The 23,326-nt window shown below is 41.2% G+C and overlaps 1 protein-coding gene and 1 long non-coding RNA gene across 11 annotated transcripts in view; one reads left to right on the top strand and one right to left on the bottom strand.

Annotated features, from left to right (window-relative positions):
* RASAL2 (RAS protein activator like 2) overlaps positions 1–8,786 on the top strand; it is a 280,442-nt gene extending 271,656 nt beyond the window's left edge. For 8 of the 10 annotated variants that reach the window (XM_075833090.1, XM_075833091.1, XM_075833094.1 and 5 more), the window contains 4 exons: positions 598–735; positions 1,178–1,380; positions 1,465–1,552; positions 6,576–8,786. In XM_075833090.1, the coding sequence (XP_075689205.1) occupies positions 598–735; positions 1,178–1,380; positions 1,465–1,552; positions 6,576–6,740 (594 nt within the window). In that variant the 3' untranslated portion in view covers positions 6,741–8,786. Of the gene's footprint in view, positions 1–597; positions 736–1,177; positions 1,381–1,464; positions 1,553–3,402; positions 3,431–6,575 lie in introns of all 10 variants that reach the window. The other 2 variants (XM_075833092.1, XM_075833093.1) reach the window with 1 other exon arrangement.
* An 851-nt stretch (positions 8,787–9,637) lies between these two features.
* Positions 9,638–23,326, bottom strand: part of LOC142657752 (uncharacterized) — a 30,957-nt gene continuing 17,268 nt past the window's right edge. Inside the window, exons 3-5 of the long non-coding RNA XR_012849972.1 lie at positions 20,081–20,110; positions 11,238–11,320; positions 9,638–9,900 (exon numbers count right to left, since the gene is read on the bottom strand). This is a non-coding gene — a long non-coding RNA (uncharacterized LOC142657752). The remainder of the gene's footprint in view (positions 9,901–11,237; positions 11,321–20,080; positions 20,111–23,326) is intronic.

Genomic DNA, 23,326 nt, shown 5'->3' on the forward strand with positions numbered 1-23,326 from the left:
ATCCTTGCTGTGTGTTATAATTTTTTGCTTCTGACGCCGACATACCACTGTGACAATGTTGTAACCAACAACATTTTTGTAATATTGCTCCTCGGGTGGTTAGTTAGGTAAATGATTTCTGTGGAAGAGAAAGCAAATAGTGGACCTGTCCTACACTGGGTTTTTTAAGATCACAATCGGTTCATGGAAATATAAAAAGAAAGACCCGTTGCTGCAGAGGCCCCTTTAAACGTAGCACTGATAACTTGCACACAAGGTGTAACCGTTTAAACAGTCTGCTGACGCAATACTGCCCCCTTGTGGCTGATAATTGTATAGCTGTGCAATTACACATCATTTCTGTGAACAATATGAAAACCGATACTTAATATAAAATGAAAAATGCTAAAAATAAATCTTACATGTATTTAAATTTGTATTGTATTTTTAAAATACACTAGTAAAGGTTCCATCAATTTCAAGTAAAAATCTAATTCTAAAGTCAAAAGAACAGATGGTGCAGAAAAAAAGTTTTTTTTTTTGTTTTTTTCTCATACCAACATTTTTGGCAAATATGGCTCCAGTTCCATTACACCTGTTGTTTTCTTGTGCTTTTAGGTACAGTCACCTGTGGACTCGGCAACAATGTCCCCTGTGGAAAGGACAGCAGCATGGGTGCTGAATAATGGTCAGTATGAAGACGAGGAGGAGGAGACTGCGGACCAAAATAAGGAAGAAGCAAAACCTGCTGAGAAGGTGAGTATATGGATAAATCCATCGTGTTACCTATTTATTTTTCCTTTAAGTACACAAGGATTTTGCCTGCCGCCCCGTTGTCTTCGGATGTGAACCTTTCTGTAACAGTACCCCAGATTGTCACACCCAAATATCATCATGTGTATTAATAATATTGTATATCCTTATTATTATCATCCTTACTTGTAAGTTAATACACAGGAGCATGTAAAGATCTGCTGTGTATTGGGAATGTCATTTGTGGTTGCCAAAACACAACCACTTTCCAAATAAGATGTGACAGACGAGTATATTATAGAGCCTGAAAAAACGATTGCAGTTAATATTTTTAGAACTGACCTAGTCTGACTGAGAAGTCTACACGAATTACAATCTGTTAAACTTGAAGTAAAACCAAATGGATTATTGCACTCCCATTAACATCCTGACCTTTGCTTCCAAGTATGAGCAAGAGATAGCCAAGCTAAAGGAGAAGTTGAAGGTTTCAAGCCGTCGCCTGGAGGAATATGAGAGGCGGCTCCTGGTACAGGAACAGCAGATGCAGAAGCTGTTAATGGAATACAAATCTAGACTAGAAGACAGCGAGGAGCGACTGCGGCGGCAGCAGGAAGAGAAGGACAGCCAAATGAAAAGTGTCATCAGCAGGTGAGACCCGTACAAGAGTATCTCACGTCTCCATATTTGTGTATGTGGGACTCTGTTCACATGACTCCTGTTCTTTCCTTCCAGGCTAATCGCGGTAGAAGAAGAATTGAAAAAAGATCATGCAGAGATGCAGGCTGTCATCGATGCAAAGCAGAAAATCATTGATGCGCAGGTATGAGCGAACCCCCACCAAGCACCATAAGGCACTTCTTTTGATTTCACTTATGTGGAAAGGTCAGAAGATAAACCAGCAGCTTAAATTGTTTACCTGACATTGTTGGCTGTCACTTTTCATTTTCGTTTGTTTATAAAGGCTTAGTATCGCAGGCGGCACAGATACGTCGGAAGTAGGTGTAAACTCGAAATATCTACAGTATCTCCTCATTGCCTTAAAGAGGTTCTGTCACTAGTTTATTAATTCCCTGTCTCCTAACTAATCTAATAGGCGCTATGATGCTGATAACTACAGTGTGATTTTTTTTTTTCTAAAACATTTAGTATTTTGCAAAGTTATGTGCATTTTTCTAAATATACTATACTTGCCAAATGGGAGGTGACTCTTTCTTTTCACTCTGGGCGGCGTAATGCTTTCTGTATGATTCTGTTCAATCAGCGTCATACCGTTCTCTTCTTCCCAGCCCAGCAACACAGCATGATCATATAGTATACAGCTTCCATTCCTAACTGTGTTTTCAACTGGTGATACCTCCGGTTGTTTCACAGCTAGAACTGCGATCCTGGTGATTAGAATCTCCTCTTTCATAGGTCACCAGAACCGCTTTTCTAGGTGGTCCACAGCCAGAGATATGGCTATATGAAGTGCTCCCCCTTCCCTCCGGCCTCAGTCTCTCACACCGTGTGAAGCAGCTTCATGCTGATAGGATAGCGTCAGAGGCTGTGAAGAGGCTCCACCTCAGGAGAATCACTGGTGTTACCTCCCACTTGTCTAGTATAGCCTCATTTACATATTTAGAAAAAAAAGCTCATAACTTTTAAAATAATAAACTTTTTGGGACGCAATTTTCACTAGCATTATCAGTGTGACAGCGCTTATCAGATTAGCTAGGAGAGAGGGCATTACTAAACTAGTGACAGAGCCTCTTTAAGGCTTCGTTTACATCTGCGCCAGGGTCCCGTTCCGTCTGAACTTTCCGTCGGAACGGGACCCTGACTAACACATCGGAACGGAGCTCTAGCGCAGATTGCTCTTTTAATACACTGGGGTGATTAACGGGTGCACAGCAGGTCAGAATATAACTTCCCATGGTCTTCAGCAGAGTGTTTTCTCTATTGACACCCTACACTGTGTCAATAGAGAGCACACGGGAGCTGTTGCAATCTGCTGGCGCTATAACGACAGTCCCTCTGCATAACCGGTACCATAAACGTTACATGTATTCTACTGACAGTGCCAGGAAGAGCAGTCATGGGAAAAATAATTTCTCCACCTCTTCCTTTACACCCAAATTGCTTCTACTCTTGAAAGCGGTGTTTTGGCAATTCCCTATTGTTTAGGGGGATGTGAAGGAAAGAGATATCACTTATGGAAAGGAGAATAGGCTCTTGCAGAGGGCAGCACAGTTAGGTAACTTGCGTAGCCGCTTAGATGTTTAAATCCTCCAACAGCTGGAAAGCCGAGGTTCACCTAATCCTCCTCTGTATTACGATACCTTCAGTTTTTAGGTCAACTGATTATTTCTGCCAGAAATGTTGCTGAGATGATAATTTTTAACCCCTGTGTAAATTTATTTTATGTTGCAATGCATTCAAAGTTTTCTTTGTGTTTAGTGTTGGTGTATAAGCATTTGACTGATGTGCTATAGAGCTGGTATAAAACAGTAAGGGTCACGTCACTGTATAGATGTCCGTGTCCTTTGTGAACCGTACGTCATCTGTCTTGTGTCATTACGTGGCGACGGCGAGACTTCCACCGCGGGGATACAGTCTCCTTCCTCACTAAGAGAAAATAACCACTGACTTTCTCTCTCATGTTAGTCTCATCACAACTGTGTTAAATTACAGGTCATTAATGGGAGTGTAACGCAAACAGGCAAGTAAAACAAGTGCGCATAATAGCTAAGCAGTGTACCCAGACATGGCCTATGCCTGACCTCCTACACATTCCAGCTCCGTGCTTCTTAAGGGTTCTAGTTAGGGTCAATCCGAACCCTAGCCATATCCCCAACCCCGAAATCCTCAGCTTAATGCATAAATAAAATAAGAGTATAGAGAAGACTGCCCTCACCCGTCACATTACATTCCCATCATTGTTTAGTGCAGGCAGCCACGTTGTGAGGTTGTGCATCAGCTGCAGCCGCTCCGTGGGGATATGATAGGCCAAGTCCTCATGAATCTGTAGCTTGGCTACCTGTGCTGTGGACAAGGGGTAACGTTGATATAGCTTTATGGGTTGTGGCTTTTATATTTGTACAGTCCTGAGTGGACTCATTCCCATATACAGAATATCCGCTCTGCTCTCTGTATTGTGGTTGTAGTGTTGGGCTGGAAAAGTGCTATGCCACTATTTCCCTGCTTTATTACAAGATCACTGGATTCACTGTTCGGGTATGTTCACACACACTATTTACGGACGTAATTCGGGCGTTTTAGCCCCGAATTACATCCGAAAATGTGCCTAAATAGCCTCGGCAAACATCTGCCCATTCATTTGAATGGGTCTTACGATGTTCTGTTCAGACGGTCATTTTTTTTACGCCCCGCTGTCAAAAGGCGAGGCTTAAAAAAGACGCCCGCGTCAAAGAAGTGTCATGTCACTTCTTCAGACGTAAATAGAGCTGTTTTCCATGGACTCCATGGAAAACCAGCTCCAGTTACGTCCGTATTGGACGCGGCGTTCAAGCGCCTGCACATGCCGTTACGGCTGAAATGACGGGGATGTTTTCTCCTGAAAACAGCCCCGTAATTTCGGCCGTTACGGACGCTGTAGTGTGAACATACCCTTCCTGTCTTTGTCTATGTAGTGGTCTTATCTTTGGGCAATTTCACCAATCCAAATCTTTAAGGTTCGATCTTCTCCGAATAGTCTTTATTTCTCATCAGCTGACATACTAGTATAAGAGTGAACACGAGGGCATTTCTAAAGGGCCACGTGCTGCGATCATTACTCCAGTATCAAGCCTATTGGCCACCTACATATTATAAGTAAGCAAGAACTTCCCTTTATGGCTAGCAGACATGAATCAGGACTCGAGAGGCTAGGAAAATGTGATATTAGGAGCTGTCAGGATTGAATAGTGTTCTTATCACGACTGCTTGGTTTTCATGACCGCAATGAAATAGAATATATAATTTAATGTGCAACATAAACTAGAGAGATGGTTAGACTAGTAGAGCTGCATTTTATATTATATATGTTTATATTTAGCTCAGTCCTATATCTCGTACTAGTTATATTTATAGTTGCGCTGAGAAAAGAAAGCGATATTCTATCTGGTGCCTTAATCAAAGTCTTCTATAGAGTAAATGACGGCCTACCATGGAGTGTGAAGATGCGGTATATGTGTTCAGGTGTAAGGATGGTATGTTACAGTCCCCCGCAGGCTTATAACCCCCCCATTTCCTCTCCCACACCCTTTGAGCTGGAATGGGGTTGGAGCAGTGCATTTTTGGTCTTCTGTTTTTCTTTTATTTTTATGATTTTATTTTGAGCAAACCTTCACTACCTTCCCCATCACCCACGCTCAGAACAACCTTTCAGTTCCAGCTTCTGGCTGCTTCACTCCTGTGTTGCTGTGTCTCCTCCGTTGCCGGCGAAAACAAGCCATCCGTTACACTGTCTTCTGTTAGGTTCTATGTCCTCCTTGTAGACCCCTCAAAGAATGTGTCCATTCATAGCAAATGCCTCCTTCTCTTCTCTGCAAAATGAAACACTCAACACACATCTCTATTAACCATACATATCACTATTATCAATAGCCAGTTCTAAACATAAGAACTAGGGGGATACGGGTCATCTTATTGTCACTTTACCTTCAGAAATACTAAAACATTTACTTTCCGTGCTAAAACGTATCTATATATTATTCTTAATAGCACCTATTGAGTGCTGATTACCCGCACCAGCACAACCCAATGTTTGTTGTGTGGAATGAAGTAAGGGATTGTCGGGTCTAGTAAACCCATTTTGAAATACCCTACTTGGGATTGCTATGTTAATACAGTGGGTACTCCATTTAGTAGCCTCATCTCTCAGCCAGAGTTGGGGAGCAACAAAAGAATGTCTCTCGCTCTGGAGCTTCCATCATGTCCTTGCATTACATGGACAGCCCATTGATTTTCAATAGACACTGTGTAATTCCTCATTGCCCCTGTGGTGGCGCTGCAGCGGAATTGATCACTAGCTGCAAGGTGATCAGTTTTATTCATAGTACAGGTCACCAAGACAGGGCTCTTTATATGAGGGCATTTTACAGAATGACTTTTAAGGTTGCGTAGTATGCAGATAAATTCTTCTGGACTTTTGGCAGCACCGATAGAGCTCAAGTGTCAATGTTCTTCTGCCTCCCTAATTCTAACGAGTTTTTATGGCCTGAAGCAATTTTTTAGTTTCCCAATTGACACTGTTTGCTTCCTTTATTTCAGTGTGAAATAATGTCCTTCAAATCCCTTAATCTAGAAGGAACTGGTCCTAGTGACAGGTTCCCTTAAGAGATACAACCCACATTATATGATCTTACAATCAGCCCCAGGTGTCAGTGGGTCCTCTGCCATGATTTAGTTTACGGTCTATCCTCATGACAATAAACTTTCTGCTCCTCAGTAATTGTATAGAATATCACGGTGTGTACACCACAACATAGGTAACAGGGGCTGTGTTCATATTTAATGGGTTACCTGACTGCTATGGATAAAGATTTGATTTGGTGTAAAGGTACCAAAGGTAACGTGAGAAAACCAGAACAGCTATTGCTAGGAACATTGCTGAAATTAGGGAGCGACACATCTACTGGAAATGAATTGCTGATGTCTTTAGTAAGTTGAATCAGCCTTGTAGAACTGCCAAGACATACCAACGATGTGATCGTTACTCCTGACTAATACTGGAAACCATCAGTATGACAAAAGTATTTTTGCTGCTTGATGAAGGTTCCATTTTGCATAGAAGAAGGTAGTCAGGTCTGCCCAGTGCATTCCCCCAGAAACCAGAAACTTATAACGTGTCTGATCTATTCCAGGAGAAGAGGATCATGTCGCTGGACGCAGCCAACACGCGGCTGATGAGCGCACTAACGCAAGTGAAGGAGCGCTATAGCGCACAAGTGCGGAATGGGATCTCTCCAACCAACCCCACCAAACTGTCCATAACCGAAAACGGAGAGTTCAAGAATAGCAGTTGCTAGTCTCCAGTCAGGAACTCTGCGCCATCTCTCCAATGCTGCTAAACCAAATGACTAGCGAGAGTCCATGGAAGAGTGATGCCTAACTACGCCTTGGTGACTATGGATTCCAGCCATAGCGCACTGTAAATACAGAGTGACTGCATTGTGTTCTGTACAGAAATTGACATGTAACATACCAAATGGAAATTAATAATATGTAGAGGATCTTTTTATATGTATAAAAAGGAAAAAAAATGACATATTTTTATTTGTGTTTGTTTCCATTCACAAGAGTGGTAATATCAGATAAAAGCGTAGTAGAAGGAGCTGTATATATCTCACCAATACCCACACACACAATGTAAGGGCAGGGCAGGGCAGACAGCAGAAAAGACCATGCCGGTAGAGTAGATTTTTCTTAGAACGCCATGCTGACTCTGATGCATGACGATGCCAGCAAAGCATTTCGCAGTATGTTGCAAGTGCCTTCCGCTGGAGTAAACTGAACACTAATGGCTGCAAACTGAGGACAATAACGCTAGGTCAGGACATTTCACAGGCCCCTGGACCACACCCCATAAATAGTTTTATCGTTTTTCTTTTGTTGATGTTTTTTTCTTTTTTACATTTTGATGTTTACAGATGTGTATATATGTATATTTTTGGTTGTAAAATGAAATTCTACAGTTCACATGACGACGTTGTCACCACACACGACATCTAAGAAGTGGAAGGAGGTCACAGCTGGATTTGTCACAATGTGAGGATTTGAATGCCTATTCTGCTATACTTTATCCCAAAGTAATTAGATGAATACGTTGACCTTTGACGGAGGAATCTTATACTGCTACTGATGTATGGACATACTAGTATAAGCACTGAAGATCTCTCCATGTCTTGTACGAGAGAACATCTTCCATTGATACAAAAGCAATGGTTTTATTTCATATTCTTTGATCATCTAAGTTTAAACCTGTTACCTCTTTATGGCCAGGGATCCCCAAAAACACACACGTCCTCTGCTAATCTGTGGGGGTTCAGATTGGAGGGCAATACTTTGATTTTGTGAACCATATTGTACAATGTAAATCTGTGGAGACCCTGGTTGTTACAGAATGTTTTGCACCTGATAATAGGGACGTAATGAACGAGGAGTTTGGATCTTATGGAGTAACCCAGCATGTTTTATGGATTTATGTACTGAATGAAATAGTAAGATTGGACAGATGTATTAATATTGACACTGGTTTTATCATATTCGCTATAGAATTGGGACAAGATTATCTATCCATTCTCTGGGCGCCATAGGCCTCATATATCAAAACTGTCTCGCTGGCCTTGTTGCCCGGAGCAACCAGTCGGAGCTCAGCTATCATTTTTTCCAGAGCAGTTTAAGAAATCAAAGATGAGCTCTAATTGGTTGCTATGGGCAACAAGGCCAGCTTAACGGCGAGACTAGTTTCTTTAATACAGTTTGTATAGGAGACCCCAGGACATAGTGTCTCACGTCTCAGTGACGTCTTGGTGGCCCTTGTCCTTTATGTCTGGTATTTAATTTACATGTACGACTACTTTAGACAAACTTGTATGGATGTAAGTAACTATTTGTCGTGTGTCCTGGTCAGCCTGGTCCAATACTCTTGTTAATGGGTCCAAATCCCATGACGCCATTTTTGACACGCTAAAGTGAATCTTCCAATTATGTTTTGGTTGCTCAGGTATGACATGGATTGGTAAAGAATGGGTTAACAGATAACTGTTGTGGGGGGGGGGGGGGTACAGAAATGTGGTCATGGTTGAGTTTAGATACCGAACTATATAGAAGGGCTAATCAAATAGTGTGAAAGACTGGAGCGTGAGCGACGCGAGAAGACGATGTGCACAATTGTTTTATTTATTTATTTGTTTCTCATCCGGCTATTATTGGTTTCTCTCATTTTATTTCAGGACTTTGCCTCTGTAACATCCAGGGATTTTGTGGATAAATAAGTGGTTTTTAAAACCAGTAAGGAAATTAGCTATTTTAATATTGTCGATATCTACAATAAAAGGAAGTTATGTACTTAATGATGTGACTCATGTTTGATTTGTGGTAACGTCTATCACCAACTGACCCATAAACCAGATCTGCCCCCCCCCCCCTATATTCTCTACAGTACTGTGTTTGAGGGATAATAAGAATATTTAGTGCCGTAAATATTGGACCCCTCGTAATTGGATTCCGTTCAACCTTTTCGTTGGAGAAACCGATGAAAATAAAGCAGAACGGAAACGATAGTTTCCATTTGTACTACCATTGATTTCAATGGTAATGCTTCCGTTGCAGTTGGTTTTCGTCTGTTTCCATTCCGTAGTTTCCGTTGTTCTCATGGAAACAATAGCGTAGTCGACAGCTTTTTTTCATGGAAACAATGTAGAGACTTTACGGAACGAAAACCAACTGCAATGGAAGCATTACCGTTGAAATCAATAAAGCTATAGTTTCCATTTGGCTTTACTTTCATCTGGTTCCTCCAACAAAAAAGTTGAACGGAACCGATGAACGGAAACCAAACGCTGATGTGAACAGGCCCTAAATAGTGCTCAGCTTAACCAAACAATATATGTTACCCGCTTGGCCATACGTGCATGATAAATCTATGAAACCGAGATAGAAAAGCAGCTGTCAGACACCTGTACTGCTGCTTATCTCCACGCAACTAGGGGTTTAAACCCACAGCCGTATTACAGATCCTTAATACATCACCTATGGAACTTTTGTATGACTCAGACTTTATACAGAGGCTTTAACACACAGATTCAGACAAGATATATGTAAATAAAAAATTGTGCCATGTTCTATCCAATGCCTTATTACTGATTTTATTACAGATTATGTTCTCTGCTTGAGGTATTGCTTCTAGGGGGTAACGGGTCGTCCTCCACGGATTTTACTCCTGCAAATTTAGATGGAAAATCTACAACAAATCCGCTACGTATGCAGGGGGCCATATATATATATAATATATGTTCAATTTTCAGAGGATTTGTACTCCTTGCTGATCTTGGTTGTGGCACTACATCTTCCTTCTTTCCCTGGACGAGCTGAGTGGATGCATTGACTGCTTTATTTTGTTATGTTGCTTATGACCACCAGTTTAAACTCTCCTTCGGGGATTTCTGTAGACAGAAATGTTCTCATCTGCAAGAGCACAATACACAAAATGAGTTCTCCAGTCTATTAAATCAACAAAAGTAACATCCTCTACACAATGGTTTAAGTTATTAACTGATTTGGGGAGGTAACCTGCCTATAAGGACTTTACACAAGGGATTGTCAGTTAGATCTCTTACCACCTCCCCTGCTGCTACCTAGAAATTACCGCCAGTTTAAGGCTAGATTCACACAGGTGTTGTACATGGCGGACGTGAAAAACGGCAGTTTTTCATGTTCGAGGTGCATCCGTGCTCTGCGCTGCGGGACGCGATATCACTCATCCCCCATAGACTAGAGTCTATGGAGGGATGCATGAAAAAATAACTGTCCTATCTTCTCACGGACCCTTCACGCAGTCCGTTGAAACAACCACATTGAATTATATAGGTCCGTGTGACGGCCGTTCTTTCAATGGCCGTTTCACGGACGTTTAACACGTTCGTGTGAATAAGGCCTTACACCAGACACCTGCCAGTGTCTGTGCTTATAGGCAAGGCCAGTTTTATAGAAAATGAGGCCCTGGACAACAAGCATAGTAGGACCACACGCTCACCATATTTTGGCAGTTTTTCCTACAATTTCAAAATCCCTGGTGGTCTAGGGTGATTAAAGACCACCAGTGAATTTACAATTTACCCGAAGGCAGTAAAAAGGTTCATTTTATTTTCCTTTCTGGTCTAGGGTGGTGAAGGGTTCAATGGTAAATGCAGTTTTCTCCTCGTTTCCTGGCGATTGCCTCGTTTACCACCCCTAAAAACCAGCACTTCTTATAGGTTTATCCTACGCCGAGTCTACCTCCTGTTTACATTACAGGGGGTTGTCCAGTCATAAGAAATTGATGGCCTGTCCTATTATGTGAATGGGTGAAGGCTGTAATAAGTGTGTCAGCGATTCACAGTATGAGCAGATGAGGAATAAGGGGATAGCGACACTCGTACGAGCGCTGTGCCCCTTTAAAACAGTTGATTGGCGGGGGTGCCGAGAGTCGGACCCTCACAAATCAGATATTGATGGCCTATCCTGAGGATTGGCCATCAATTTCTTATGACTGGACAACCCCTTTAAGGTAACCCCTTGCATCATGATGAAAGCAATGTGTGTCATTCCGATATGTGGCTTTACTGGGAGTGACTTGGAGAGGCATCTGGTCCTGTACAATGTTGTAGTTATGAGCGAATAATATTTTTTTTTTTACAAAGCAGGAAGTTTGCGGTCCATTACAGGATCCAACATTAAAGGCCCAGCCCAATCTAAACCAAATATGCAGTGGGGCTGTATTGTGCCTCCAATAATTGTCAGTGATATTATAAGAATATTGTTACCAAGCTGACAAGTGATTCTGTAGTCTTCAGCTCTACTTCATCCATAGCAATAAAATCCACCTTGAAGACAAGCCATCCAAAGTCTGTAACATAAGGGAAACATATTGGAATACATTTGTGAAGCAAGATTATCCCAAACCATTCTGCGATCTACCACCGATCATTGCAGCAATCTTACTTTATACTTCATTTCATGTATTTTTATTAATAAAAAAAAAAAAAACCTTCACCAAATAACATTTGTCCTTTCAAAATTATCATGTCTGTCCTAAAAGGAAATTTGGCTGCGGACTGCATCTATTGTATATAATAGCTGTAACCACAAGGGGGCAGTGGAGAGTTTAATCTTCGTGTTTTGTAAAGCAACAAAAGGATTTCAGTAACTTGGACAATATTTCCCCAATATAAAGATATTGTAAAAACAACCAAATTAAAATTCATTCTGTACATGCTTGTTATGTATAAGATAAGTAGAGTGAAACACACTTATCTAGTACACTCTCTAATAGAGCGTTGGACGATGTACACAATAAATATGGAACTACTGTCCCGTACTGAAAACAGGATTACAGTATGGGACAGTTGTCCCGCAGCAAGGCAGGGACTCCTAGCATCGTACATAACTATGATGCTAGGAGCCCGGCTCCCTGCACTGTGTTCGGTCCGGGACTTACGGCCGAAATACGTTCCATCCTTTACGGACCGAACATGCTCGTGTGAATCCAGACCACTAAACATTCAGAAAATGCCGTAAATCAAGATTATTTTAGCATTAAGGCCTGCAGCAATTGTTTTTGTTTTTACGAACCCCATTCTGAGAGCCAGAACTTTTTTCAGTTTTCCATTGACATCATATACACCGTTACTAGAGATCGATACAATGTCATCTCATAGATGGGACAAAGCGATAAGATAGTACTGGGCAGGTACGACTAATCACGCTGTTAGAGGGTATTTCCCTGTAGGTGTCATTTATTTGTTCTCTTTAGTTAAGTAAAAAGTTTATTTAGCAAAGTTTATTTTCCCAAAGTAGCAAGAGAGTCACTGAGGAGTTAACACCCAGCTTTCCCAGACTCCTGCAACTCTGCCTAGTTACACAATAATATAGGGTCACTGTGTATATTGAGATTTTTTATTCGGGACACTAGAAAAGCTGGGGTGCAAATCTTGTTGGAGCTCTAATCATCATCCCAAAATAGTAACTAGACCAGGGGCAGACACTGATGGCAGGGGGTCCCTGTAAAAGTGCATGTGAGCCCCCCCCCCCCCTCACACGCTGGACACAAACATGCCCACACACCACTTAAAGACACATGGCACATGCCACACACACCATTTAAATACTTGACACGTACATGAGCTACATGGTTGTGAGTACTTGTAATAATTAACTTAGGTAAAACCCACGTAGGATAAAAATGAGCAGAACAGCATCACTACACTGCAATTGCTCCATGTATTCCGTGTGGGTTTTTAAAAAAAATCTAAACTGGTCCAAACTTCTGCGCTGATTAAGTTTTAACTATATCTTTATCAGTTTTCTAAATCCTCTGAATAGTCCCAGAGATTAGGCTTCATTCACATCTGCGTCGGGGTTCTGTTCATGGGTTCCGTCAGACCTTTCCATCAGGGGAACCCATGAATGGAAACCAATGCTTTCTATTTGCATTACCATTGATTTCAATGGTAACGCTTCCGATGCTAATTGTTTCCGTTCGTCTCCGTTCTGTTAGGTTTCCGTTGTTTTTTTTCGGCAGAATCATTAGCATAGTCGATTATGCTATTGACTGCTGTCGAAAAAACTGAAACTTTACGGAACGGAGACAAACGGGAACCATTAGCAATGAAGGTGTTACCATTGAAATCAATGGTAATGCAAACAGAAAGCTATGGTTTCCATTTATGGGTTCCCCTGACGGAAAGGTCGAACGGGACCCATGAATGGAACCCCGACACAGATGGGAACGAATCCTAAGTGATAAAGGTATAGCTGCCTACAGCCACCACTAGGGGGAGATTACTGCATTCAGTTTATACATTTTAGTATGCGCCTAAGCTCCCCCTAGTGGCTGCATGCAGGCAGAATATTATATAGGAAGGACTATGCAAGACATTTAGATCTCTGTATAAAATATATATTATAAAATAAATTGGCACAGAATGTGGCATATTAAAAGCTGGCTGAATGGAATTTGTTAACTTGACAGAAGAGGAAAACTCAATATTTATTTACTTTTTATTTTGGGTGGAGGTTCGCTGAATAGCGACGGGATTTGAACATAGAACATTTGTTTCTACGCAGTCAGTAAATCACAGCGCTGGCCAGACGCCGCTCACTCTACAATCATTCATTTATTTTTCACATTTCATCGAGAACTGAAAAATACGAAGAACAAATTATAGTCTAGATTGTTGAAAGTAGTTAAACCAAATGCTTGATTAGAAAACTTCGGCCTACAAGCTGCAGGCTGTCGGCATGCTGGAAGCCACAAGACCGCTAGTCTACAGTATAATGGAGATCTACATTGAGGCTTTGTTTTCAGTGCGGTCATCTGTTCAGATGCTTATTTTTTTATTGTCAGTATTAAAAAACAGTGTGATACGTTAAATCCAATAAATAAATAGTTTTCTTTGAGATAGATGTGACACGTTTCGCAAATGCAAATGTTAGGCATCATGCACACGACCGTAAGGGTTTTTGCTGTCTGGGAATATGGATCCAATGGCTGCGAGTACACATCTGTAGCCATCCGCAATTGCGGAAGCGTCTATGGGCGAGTACGTGCCGCAATTGTGGACAAGAATAGGACATATAAACACACACACACACACATACACACACACACAGCTTTAGATTACAAATCAAATTACAAATCAAACGTAAATAAACGAGAAGGTGACCGTCGACAATAGAAGTGAATGGGTCCGTAATTGCGGCCCGCAGTTACAGACTATTTTTACAGTCGTGTGCGTGGGGCTTTAGACAGAATCAATTGTTATGTGAAGACCTTCTGTATTGACTGACTTTTATTGCAGCTGCCATAAAGCACACACACCTTGCTGTGCTGTATTTACAGGAAGGGTGTGCTTCCAATATGGCCTCCCCAGGAAAGGTTTTACAAACAAAATAGTAATAGCTACAAGAATAAAATAAAAAACCTTTGTGTTGTCTATATACTTAAGTCTAATTATTGAAATAAAAATTCAATACATGACACATTCCTTAAACTTTTTGGGACACAATTTTCACTAGTATTATCAGTGTGGCAGTGCCTATCAGATTAGTTAGGAGATAGTGCATTAATAAACTAGTGACCGATCCTCTTTAAGATCCCATGGGCAACTTCAACTCCCTCTCTGGCCTTATCGTGAAAAGAACCTTGTCCTTACTTGCCTACTACCCAAAATTCTGGGACACTTCTTAAAAAGGGGAGACATCCCAGACTACTGAAGAGAAGGTGTAACATCCACTGGGCCACTCTACAGTAACAGAGTACAAGCTGGTGAAACAATATAGGACAGTCCATAGACTGTGGTACCTGGATGGCATGCTGTGCCGGATAGCTGGAAGCGGCTTGTGCTGGATTATCGGAAGCTGGCTTGTCACGGACACTGATACTGAAGTAGTCACAGACACTGGACTTGACACCAGACACGAGGTTAGCAAACAACATTGCTCAGGCACTGGGAAAGGGGTAGGGATAAGCTGGGGACAATGTTACTGGTGCAGACAGGGAAAGGAAGCCGAGCGCGCCGGCGTCTCCCTTCCCAGAAGAGGAATAGCCCTGCAGTCGCGGCTCGGTAAGAGGGGGATGTCGTCGGTCCGCAGCCGCGGGCATTTCAGAAGGCAAGTCCCTGAGCAGAGCACCCTGTTGATGTTCTTTCATGGCCCCATCAGCAGGATGTTGTGTGAAATGGCGCCTGTAGTGAAGAGGACTGAACACCAGTGAGAACAAGGAGAGGTAACTGCGAGTCTGCTCTAAGAACTCAAAACACTTTGTGGTTTGTAGGTCTGGTTTGGGGTCTGTATTTATTTTGAGGTCTTATCTGAAGTCTGAATTTATTTTGGGGTCTGTTCTGGGGTATGTATGCATTTAGGTTTGATGAAAGTATAATATGCACTACTTGTAATTCAAAGGCATTAGCTTGGTGGTGGTCTGGAGGAGTGACCTATATAAACGTGCCCTTTCTAATGCCACTGCTCAAAAGTAAGCAAGTATGACCTCGTCCAAACTGAAGATCTTGTCAATGGTGAATGGTGAGCAAGACCACTTAGGCCGGGTTCCCACGGGACAGATACGCTGCGTGGTTTTTACACAGCGTATCAGACCTGGAACCCGCAGTACATTCCATCCGAAAACCGCACCATATCGTGGCGCATTTCTTCAGACGGAATTTCCGCTGTGTTATAGCGATACGTCCCTCCATTGCAGTCCGGTCCGGCCTCCCTGGATGACTCTGCAGCCCATGTGACCGCTGCAGCCTTTGATTGGCTGCAGCGGCGGTCACATGGGATGTAACGTCATCCCAGGAGGCCGGCCTCTGACGTCATCCAGGCAGGCCTCCTGGGATGACGTTACATCCCATGTGACCACCACTGCAGCCTGTGATTGGCTGCAGCGGTCACATGGGATGCAACGTCATCCCAGGAGGCTGAACCGCAGGAAGAATGAGGGCGTTCTCGGCAAGTATGATTTAATCGCTGCGAATACGCTGAAAAAGTCGCAACACTTGCATTTCTGTTGCGGGTTTTGCATCCTCATTGAATTCAATGGGGAAAACCTGCAACGGAAAAATCAACAAAAACTCAGCATGTTAAAATTCCGCACCGTAAGTCATTTTATTAACGTTTACGCTGTGTTTTTTTTTTTCCACACCGTGGGCTTCAGATTTTCTAAATCTCATCCACTTTGCTGTTAATGTAAATGCAACGGAATTTCGGCACAGAATTCCGTTGCGGAAATTCCATAGTGTTTACGCTACGTGGGAACTCGGCCTTAGCCGTAAAATACTTTATTTTGTTGTTATTCTACATGAAAATATATGGTTGTTACAATCAATATCCTCATAATCTCTGGATTCAATTACGCGGTCGGTCCACACAACTATTCATATAAGCATTAGGTAGCAATTTAACCCTTTAAAATCCATATTCTTGGCAAGAGATACATACTCCAAAACCAACAATGTAAATAATGTTTTTTTATTTCGCTTTATGGTGCAGCCAGAAGACCTACTAAATAATAATAATTATTAGTTTATTTATAAATGGCTAATATTTCTTCAGTCCTGTACAATAAGTTTTCGGGTACAGCGACACAATCATAAGGAGAGCGGGCCCTGCTCACATGTTTACAATCTACAAGGGAAGGGGGTGATCGAGTAGGAACAAAATATATTTGTTGCACTACTAAGCCAGCCAATATCAACAAACAAGTTTATATATATATATATACACACACAGTGAAGGAAATAAGTATTTGATCCCTTGCTGATTTTGTACATTTGCCCACTGTCAAAGACATGAACAGTCTAGAATTTTTAGGCTAGGTTAATTTTTACCAGTGAGAGATAGATTATATTAAAAAAAAAAAAAAAAGAAAATCACATAGTCAAAATTATATATATTATTTGCATTGTGCACAGAGAAATAGGTATTTGATCCCTTTGGCAAACAAGACTTAATACTTGATGGCAAAACCCTTGTTGGCAAGCACAGCAGTCAGACGTTTTTTGTAGTTGATGATGAGGTTTACACACATGTTTGATGGAATTTTGGCCCACTCCTCTTTGCAGATCATCTGTAAATCATTAAGATTTCGAGGCTGTCGCTTGGCAACTCGGATCTTCAGCTCCCTCCATAAGTTTTCGATGGGATTAAGGTCTGGAGACTGGCTAGGCCACTCCATGGCCTTTATGTGCTTCTTTTTGAGCCACTCCTTTGTTGCCTTGGCTGTATGTTTCGGGTAATTGTTGTGCCATTTTAATGTCCTGGTGGAGGGAAGGAGGTTGTCACTCAGGATTTGACGGTACATGGCTCCATCCATTCTCCCATTGATGCGGTGAAGTAGTCCTGTGCCCTTAGCAAAGAAACACCCCCAAAACATAATGTTTCCACCTCCATGCTTGACAGTGGGGACGGTGTTCTTTGGGTCATAGGCAGCATTTCTCTTCCTCCAATACGGCGAGTTGAGTTAATGCCAAAGAGCTCAATTTTAGTCTCATCTGGCCACAGCACATTCTCCCAATCACTCTCAGAATCATCCAGATGTTCATTTGCAAACTTCAGACGGGCCTGTACATGTGCCTTCTTGAGCAGGGGGACCTTGCGGGCACTGCAGGATTTTAATCCATTACGGCGTAATGTGTTACCAATGGTTTTCTTGGTGACTGTGGTCCCAGCTGCCTTGAGATCATTGACAAGTTCCCCCCGTGTAGTTTTCGGCGGAGCTCTCACCTTCCCCAGGATCAAGGATACCCCACGAGGTGAGATTTTGCATGGAGCCCCAGATCGATGTCGATTGACAGTCATTTTGTATGTCTTCCATTTTCTTACTATTGCACCAACAGTTGTCTCCTTCTCACCCAGCGTCTTACTTATGGTTTTGTAGCCCATTCCATCCTTGTGCAGGTCTATGACCTTGTCCCTGACATCCTTAGAAAGCTCTTTGGTCTTGCCCATGTTGTAGAGGTTAGAGTCAGACTGATTAATTGAGTCTGTGGACAGGAGTCTTTTATACAGGTGACCATGTAAGACAGCTGTCTTTAATGCAGGCACCAAGTTGATTTGGAGCGTGTAACTGGTCTGGAGGAGGCTGAACTCTTAATGGTTGGTAGGGGATCAAATACTTATTTCTCTGTGCACAATGCAAATAAATATATATAATTTTGACAATGTGATTTTCTGGTTTTTTAAAAATATAATCTATCTCTCACTGGTGAAATTAACCTAGCCTAAAAATTCTAGACTGTTCATGTCTTTGACAGTGGGCAAACTTACAAAATCAGCAAGGGATCAAATACTTATTTCCTTCACTGTTTGTGTGTGTGTGTATATATATATATATATATATATATACATACATACATACATATAAGCAGCACTCAATGTCCAAATTCAAAATGGTAATGGGTGCAAACGGGTAATCTCGATCCAAGGATTGTAGATAAATAAAAAAAAATCCCACAGCACTCCAATATATCAAAGAAAGTGGTTTATTCAGTCAATACACAGCTGCAACGTTTCCGTCCTACTATGGGTCCCATAGGATGGAAACGTTGCAGCTGTGTGTTGACTGAATAAACTACTTTCTTTGCTATATTGGAGTTCTGTGGGATTTCTTATATATATATATATATATATATATACACGCACACATATACATACATGCACATATACATACATAAGTGCAGACTTGGTGAGTCTCTGTGAGCAGAAGTGTAATGGGTGGAGATATTGTTAGGCAAGGTGGAAGTATGATAGCACTTTTTCAGCTACGCATTGTGGTGGATTTCCATGAAGTATTGAGTTTTTAGCATTCTCTTAAAGCATTGTATGCTGGTGGATTGTCTTATGGAAAGGGGAAAGAGCATTCCAAACAAGAGGACCAGCATGGGAGAAGTCTTGGATATTGGAGGGGGAAGTGGTTACTGTGGATGAAGAGAGCAGCCGGGCTTTAGTAGAGCGGAGTTCACAGCTAGGCGCACATATGGAGAGATTAGACAGGTGGAGCGTTACTGAGGGCTTTGGATATCAGGGTAAGAAGTTTAAACTGAATCCAGAAGGAGATAGGTAACCAGTGAAGAGACTGGCAGATAGAAGCAGTGTTAATGGAACGGTTAGCGAGTTGGACTAGTCTGTCACTTCATAATAGATTGCAGAAGAGCCGGCCTATTCAAAGGAAGACCAGTTACAATAGTCGAGGCGAAAGATAAGAGCAGGCATAAGTGTTGCATGATTTGGAGGTGGCATTAATGTGGGGAGAAAATGAATTGGTCTGAATTGAAGATAACCGCTAAGACACAATCATGAGGGGTTTAACCATTAATCTTTCTGTCCAGGACGACTATACAGTCAAAACATTTTACGGCCAGAAAACTTAAACAGAGCACAGCGCTCGACTGTTCCTGGCCGTCCCATAGACTTTGAATGGAGCAGCAGCGTGCTGGCTTGATCACAGCTTTATTGAAACTCTTCCTCACCACAAGACTTGGGACCCCCGTTCCGGTGATGGGTGGGGGTACCAGTATTGGGGTCCTCAACGATGATACATTTATCACCTATTCTGTGGATAGGTAATTAATGAATTTCATGTGATATGTTGGCCTATAATTGTCATAAAAAAACAACTATAGCATCACAATTTACAAAAAAATTCATATCCACTGTGGGAAAAAAAAATAAAAAATGTAAGCCTGAAATATTTTTATATTCTACGGCAACAAAGTTAATATCTAGCTTCTAGACAAAAGCGTACGTATAGATTTGTTTTTTAAGCAGTTGTCTAGTTTCGAAAAACAATTTTTATATACCAATTTGTATATACCCCATTAGGTCATTTAAGTTAATTTATTGTATTCTTACCCTTTTCCCTACAATGGGAAAACTCTACAGACGCACAGTTGAACGTACACATATCACGTTGGCCAAATAGTATTTCAACTGACAGATATCTTCCTCAAGTGAGTGTAGTGTTTGCAGATACCCTTGACGCTGCATATCTCCCAGGGGAAAAAATTATTTGATGGGTTAAAATCTGACTGTCCTCCTACACAAGAGATCCCATCAAAGTTGTGAAGATCCACTCACAAATATCTTATATCTACAACCCCCAATGTCTTACCTGCTTGACTGTGAACCGACAGAAATAACACTGGATCCCACCATAAAAATAAAAGAAGAACATGAGTCAATATCATTTTTTTACTACCGTGTAACCCGTCTACAATACAAATAACTAATCTTTATGAAAGTGAGTATGATGGATGAAAGTAGATGACAAACCCATATAGGTCGGTGGTGGAGCAGTGACCTGTACTGTACCCTATGGGTAATATATAGTATAATGATACTAGGACATTTCAAGGCTCTTACCTGCAATGGAGACACAAATAAGACACCATGGGCGACACATTGCTACTGCAGCTGAAATGGTCTTTACCTCCTACACTTGTGGCTACATAGAGAGGTTATTCTCAACCCTACACACAGGCATTTCCATATATTAAAATCTATAGCACACAAACAAATGATATGCATTTATACCTAACAATTGGGGTCATATATCAAGAGTTTATTTGTACATAACATTTGCAAGTCCGTCCACCTGGAGAAAAGCATCTAAAACAGGTCTAACTTCTGCATGTGCGCCATAGTATTGATTTAAAAAAAAATAGTTTAAAAAAGTAATGCATATGTCAACCGCTTAACCATGTCCCGTTTTTTTTTTTTTTTTAAAAAGTGGCGCTGTTGGCGTTTGAGATAAAAGATGATGTCAACTGATGCAAAATGTGAGAGGGGGGGGATTTTTTAATGCAAAAGTATTCTGCTGTAATTGAAAAATATTGCGTGTGGCTCAAACGATATACACTCTATGGCCAGAAGTATGTAGATACTACTCTTAATTCTTGAGTTCTTTCAGCCACACCCACTGCAAACAGGTGCATAAAATCAAGCACACAGCCATGTAATCTCCATAGACAAACATTGGTAGTAATATGGGTCGTACTAAAGAGCTCAGTGACTTTAAATATGGCACTGTCATAGGATGCCATCTTTTCCAGAAGTCAGTTCATGGAACTTCTGACATTTCATATCTGGTTTCAGGAACGGTAATGGAAGACTGGTAGATGTTAGCCCCCCAAACCATGAATACGTTATGAATAATCATGATTGGGATAATTCCCTCATTATGCGGTGCAGCGTTCATTATTTTATTATAGATTAAGGCCAAGACATTCTAGTAGTCTCAACATTTATCTATAAGATAAAGAGAGGGCCAAGGAAATATCCCCTTTTTGCGTGCTAGTTACTATCTAAACATCATGCAAAGCTAAAAAAAAAAAAATATAGTCACCCCTATTCAATCCTTTATAGCAAAGCGAATCACATTCTATCCTTATAGAAAACAAGATAACACAAGACTCTGGGTAGCAATTGCTTTTCTCCCATGGAAACAACAGATCTGGCATGATCAAATCCAACATGCACAACCCCCCACCCCAGGCGGCACACTTACATGTTAGATAATCAAACGATCTAGCTGAAATTCTCATGTGTGTAGCCAACTTTAACCCATTTCCGCCCTAAATGTATGGAGATGGAAGACATTAATTAATTCAATATTTTTGAATAGAATAATGTTCCAAGAAGGATAAAGAAAGCACAAAAAACAATGGCTGAATTGAAATTTTTGCACATTCTGCAAAAAATAAAAATTTAAAAAAAATGAATTAAACCGTTATTTCGTGTGTAACAAAAAATATACAAAAACACACAACAAAATACCTCACACTGCAATGTTAAATGCAGTGACAAATAATATGGCTGTGAGGCAAAAACTGAAAAATGCACTATGCCCTCAAGGCAAAAAATTTGCCGTTTCCTTAAAGAGGCTCTGTCACCACATTATAAGTGCCCTGTCTCATACATAAGGAGATCAGCGCTATAATGTAGGTGACAGCAGTGCTTTTTATTTAAAAAAAACGATCTATTTTCACCATGTTATTAGCGATTTTAGCTTTATGCTAATGAGTTTCTCAATGGACAACTGGGCGTGTTTTACTTTAGACCAAGTGGGCGTTGTACAGAGGAGTGTATGACGCTGACCAATCAGTGACCAATCAGCATCATGCACTTCTCTCCATTCATTTAGTCAGCGCATAGGGATCCTTTTAGATCCCTATGTGCTGTCTTATACTAACACATTAACAATATTGAAGTGTTTAGACAGTGAATAGACATTCCACGGGATGTCAATCCCAGTGTAGTCCTGGAGGTATGTGGAAAGAGGCTTTATAGCGCAATTCCCAGCAGAGAACAAACCCGAGATTTAGACATTGATGAATGTGATAGCCGGCACTTCTTCCAACACTTAAAGAGACTCTGTCACCACTTTTATAAGTGCCCTATCTCCTATATAAGAATATCGGCGCTATAATGTAGGTGACAGTAATGCTTTTTATTTAATAAAACAATCTATTTTCACCACTTTATTAGCGATTTTAGATTTAATTCCCAAGTGGGCATGTTTTTACTTTAGACCAAGTGGGCGTTGTACAGAGGAGTGTATGACGCTGACCAATCAGTGACCAATCAGCGTCATGCACTCCTCTCCATTCATTTAGGCAGCGCATAGGGATCCTTTTAGATCAGTATGTGCTGTCTTATACTAACACATTAACAATACTGAAGTGTTTAGACAGTGAATAGACATTCCACGGGATGTCTATTCACAATCTCTGCACTTTGTAACTCTGTCTGTGGTAGTTACTGCAGAGGAAGCGTAATCTCGCAAGATTACGCGGTAAATGACAGGTTACAGCGAGATTACGCTTTGCTCTGCTGTAACTACCACAAAAACAGTAACGAAGTGCAGAGATTGTGAATAGACATCCCGTGGAATGTCTATTCACTGTCTAAACACTTCAGTATCGTTAATGTGTTCGTATAAGACAGCACATAGCGATCTAAAAGGATCCCTATGTGCAGTGTAAATTAATGGAGAGAAGTGCATGACGCTGATTGGTCACTGATTGGTCAGCGTCATATACTCCTCTGTACAACACCCACTTGTTCAATAGTAAAACACACCCAGTTGTCCATTGAGAAACTCATTAGCATAAAGCTAAAATCGCTAATAACGTGGTGAAAACAGATAAATTTTTTTAAATAAAAAGCACTGCTGTCACCTACATTACAGCGCCCATCTTCTTATGTAGGAGACAGGGCACTTATAATGTGGTGACAGAGCCTCTTTAAGGGGGTTGAAAAAAGTGCTACCAACATCGATGTGGCTGTGCTAAATTATTTCCAAATAAAAGATACATTAGATTGGCTAATTGGTGGGTAGGGCTGCAATTTTGATGTG

The sequence above is a fragment of the Rhinoderma darwinii genome, chromosome 7, assembly GCF_050947455.1.
Source record: "Rhinoderma darwinii isolate aRhiDar2 chromosome 7, aRhiDar2.hap1, whole genome shotgun sequence".
NCBI lineage: Eukaryota > Metazoa > Chordata > Amphibia > Anura > Rhinodermatidae > Rhinoderma > Rhinoderma darwinii.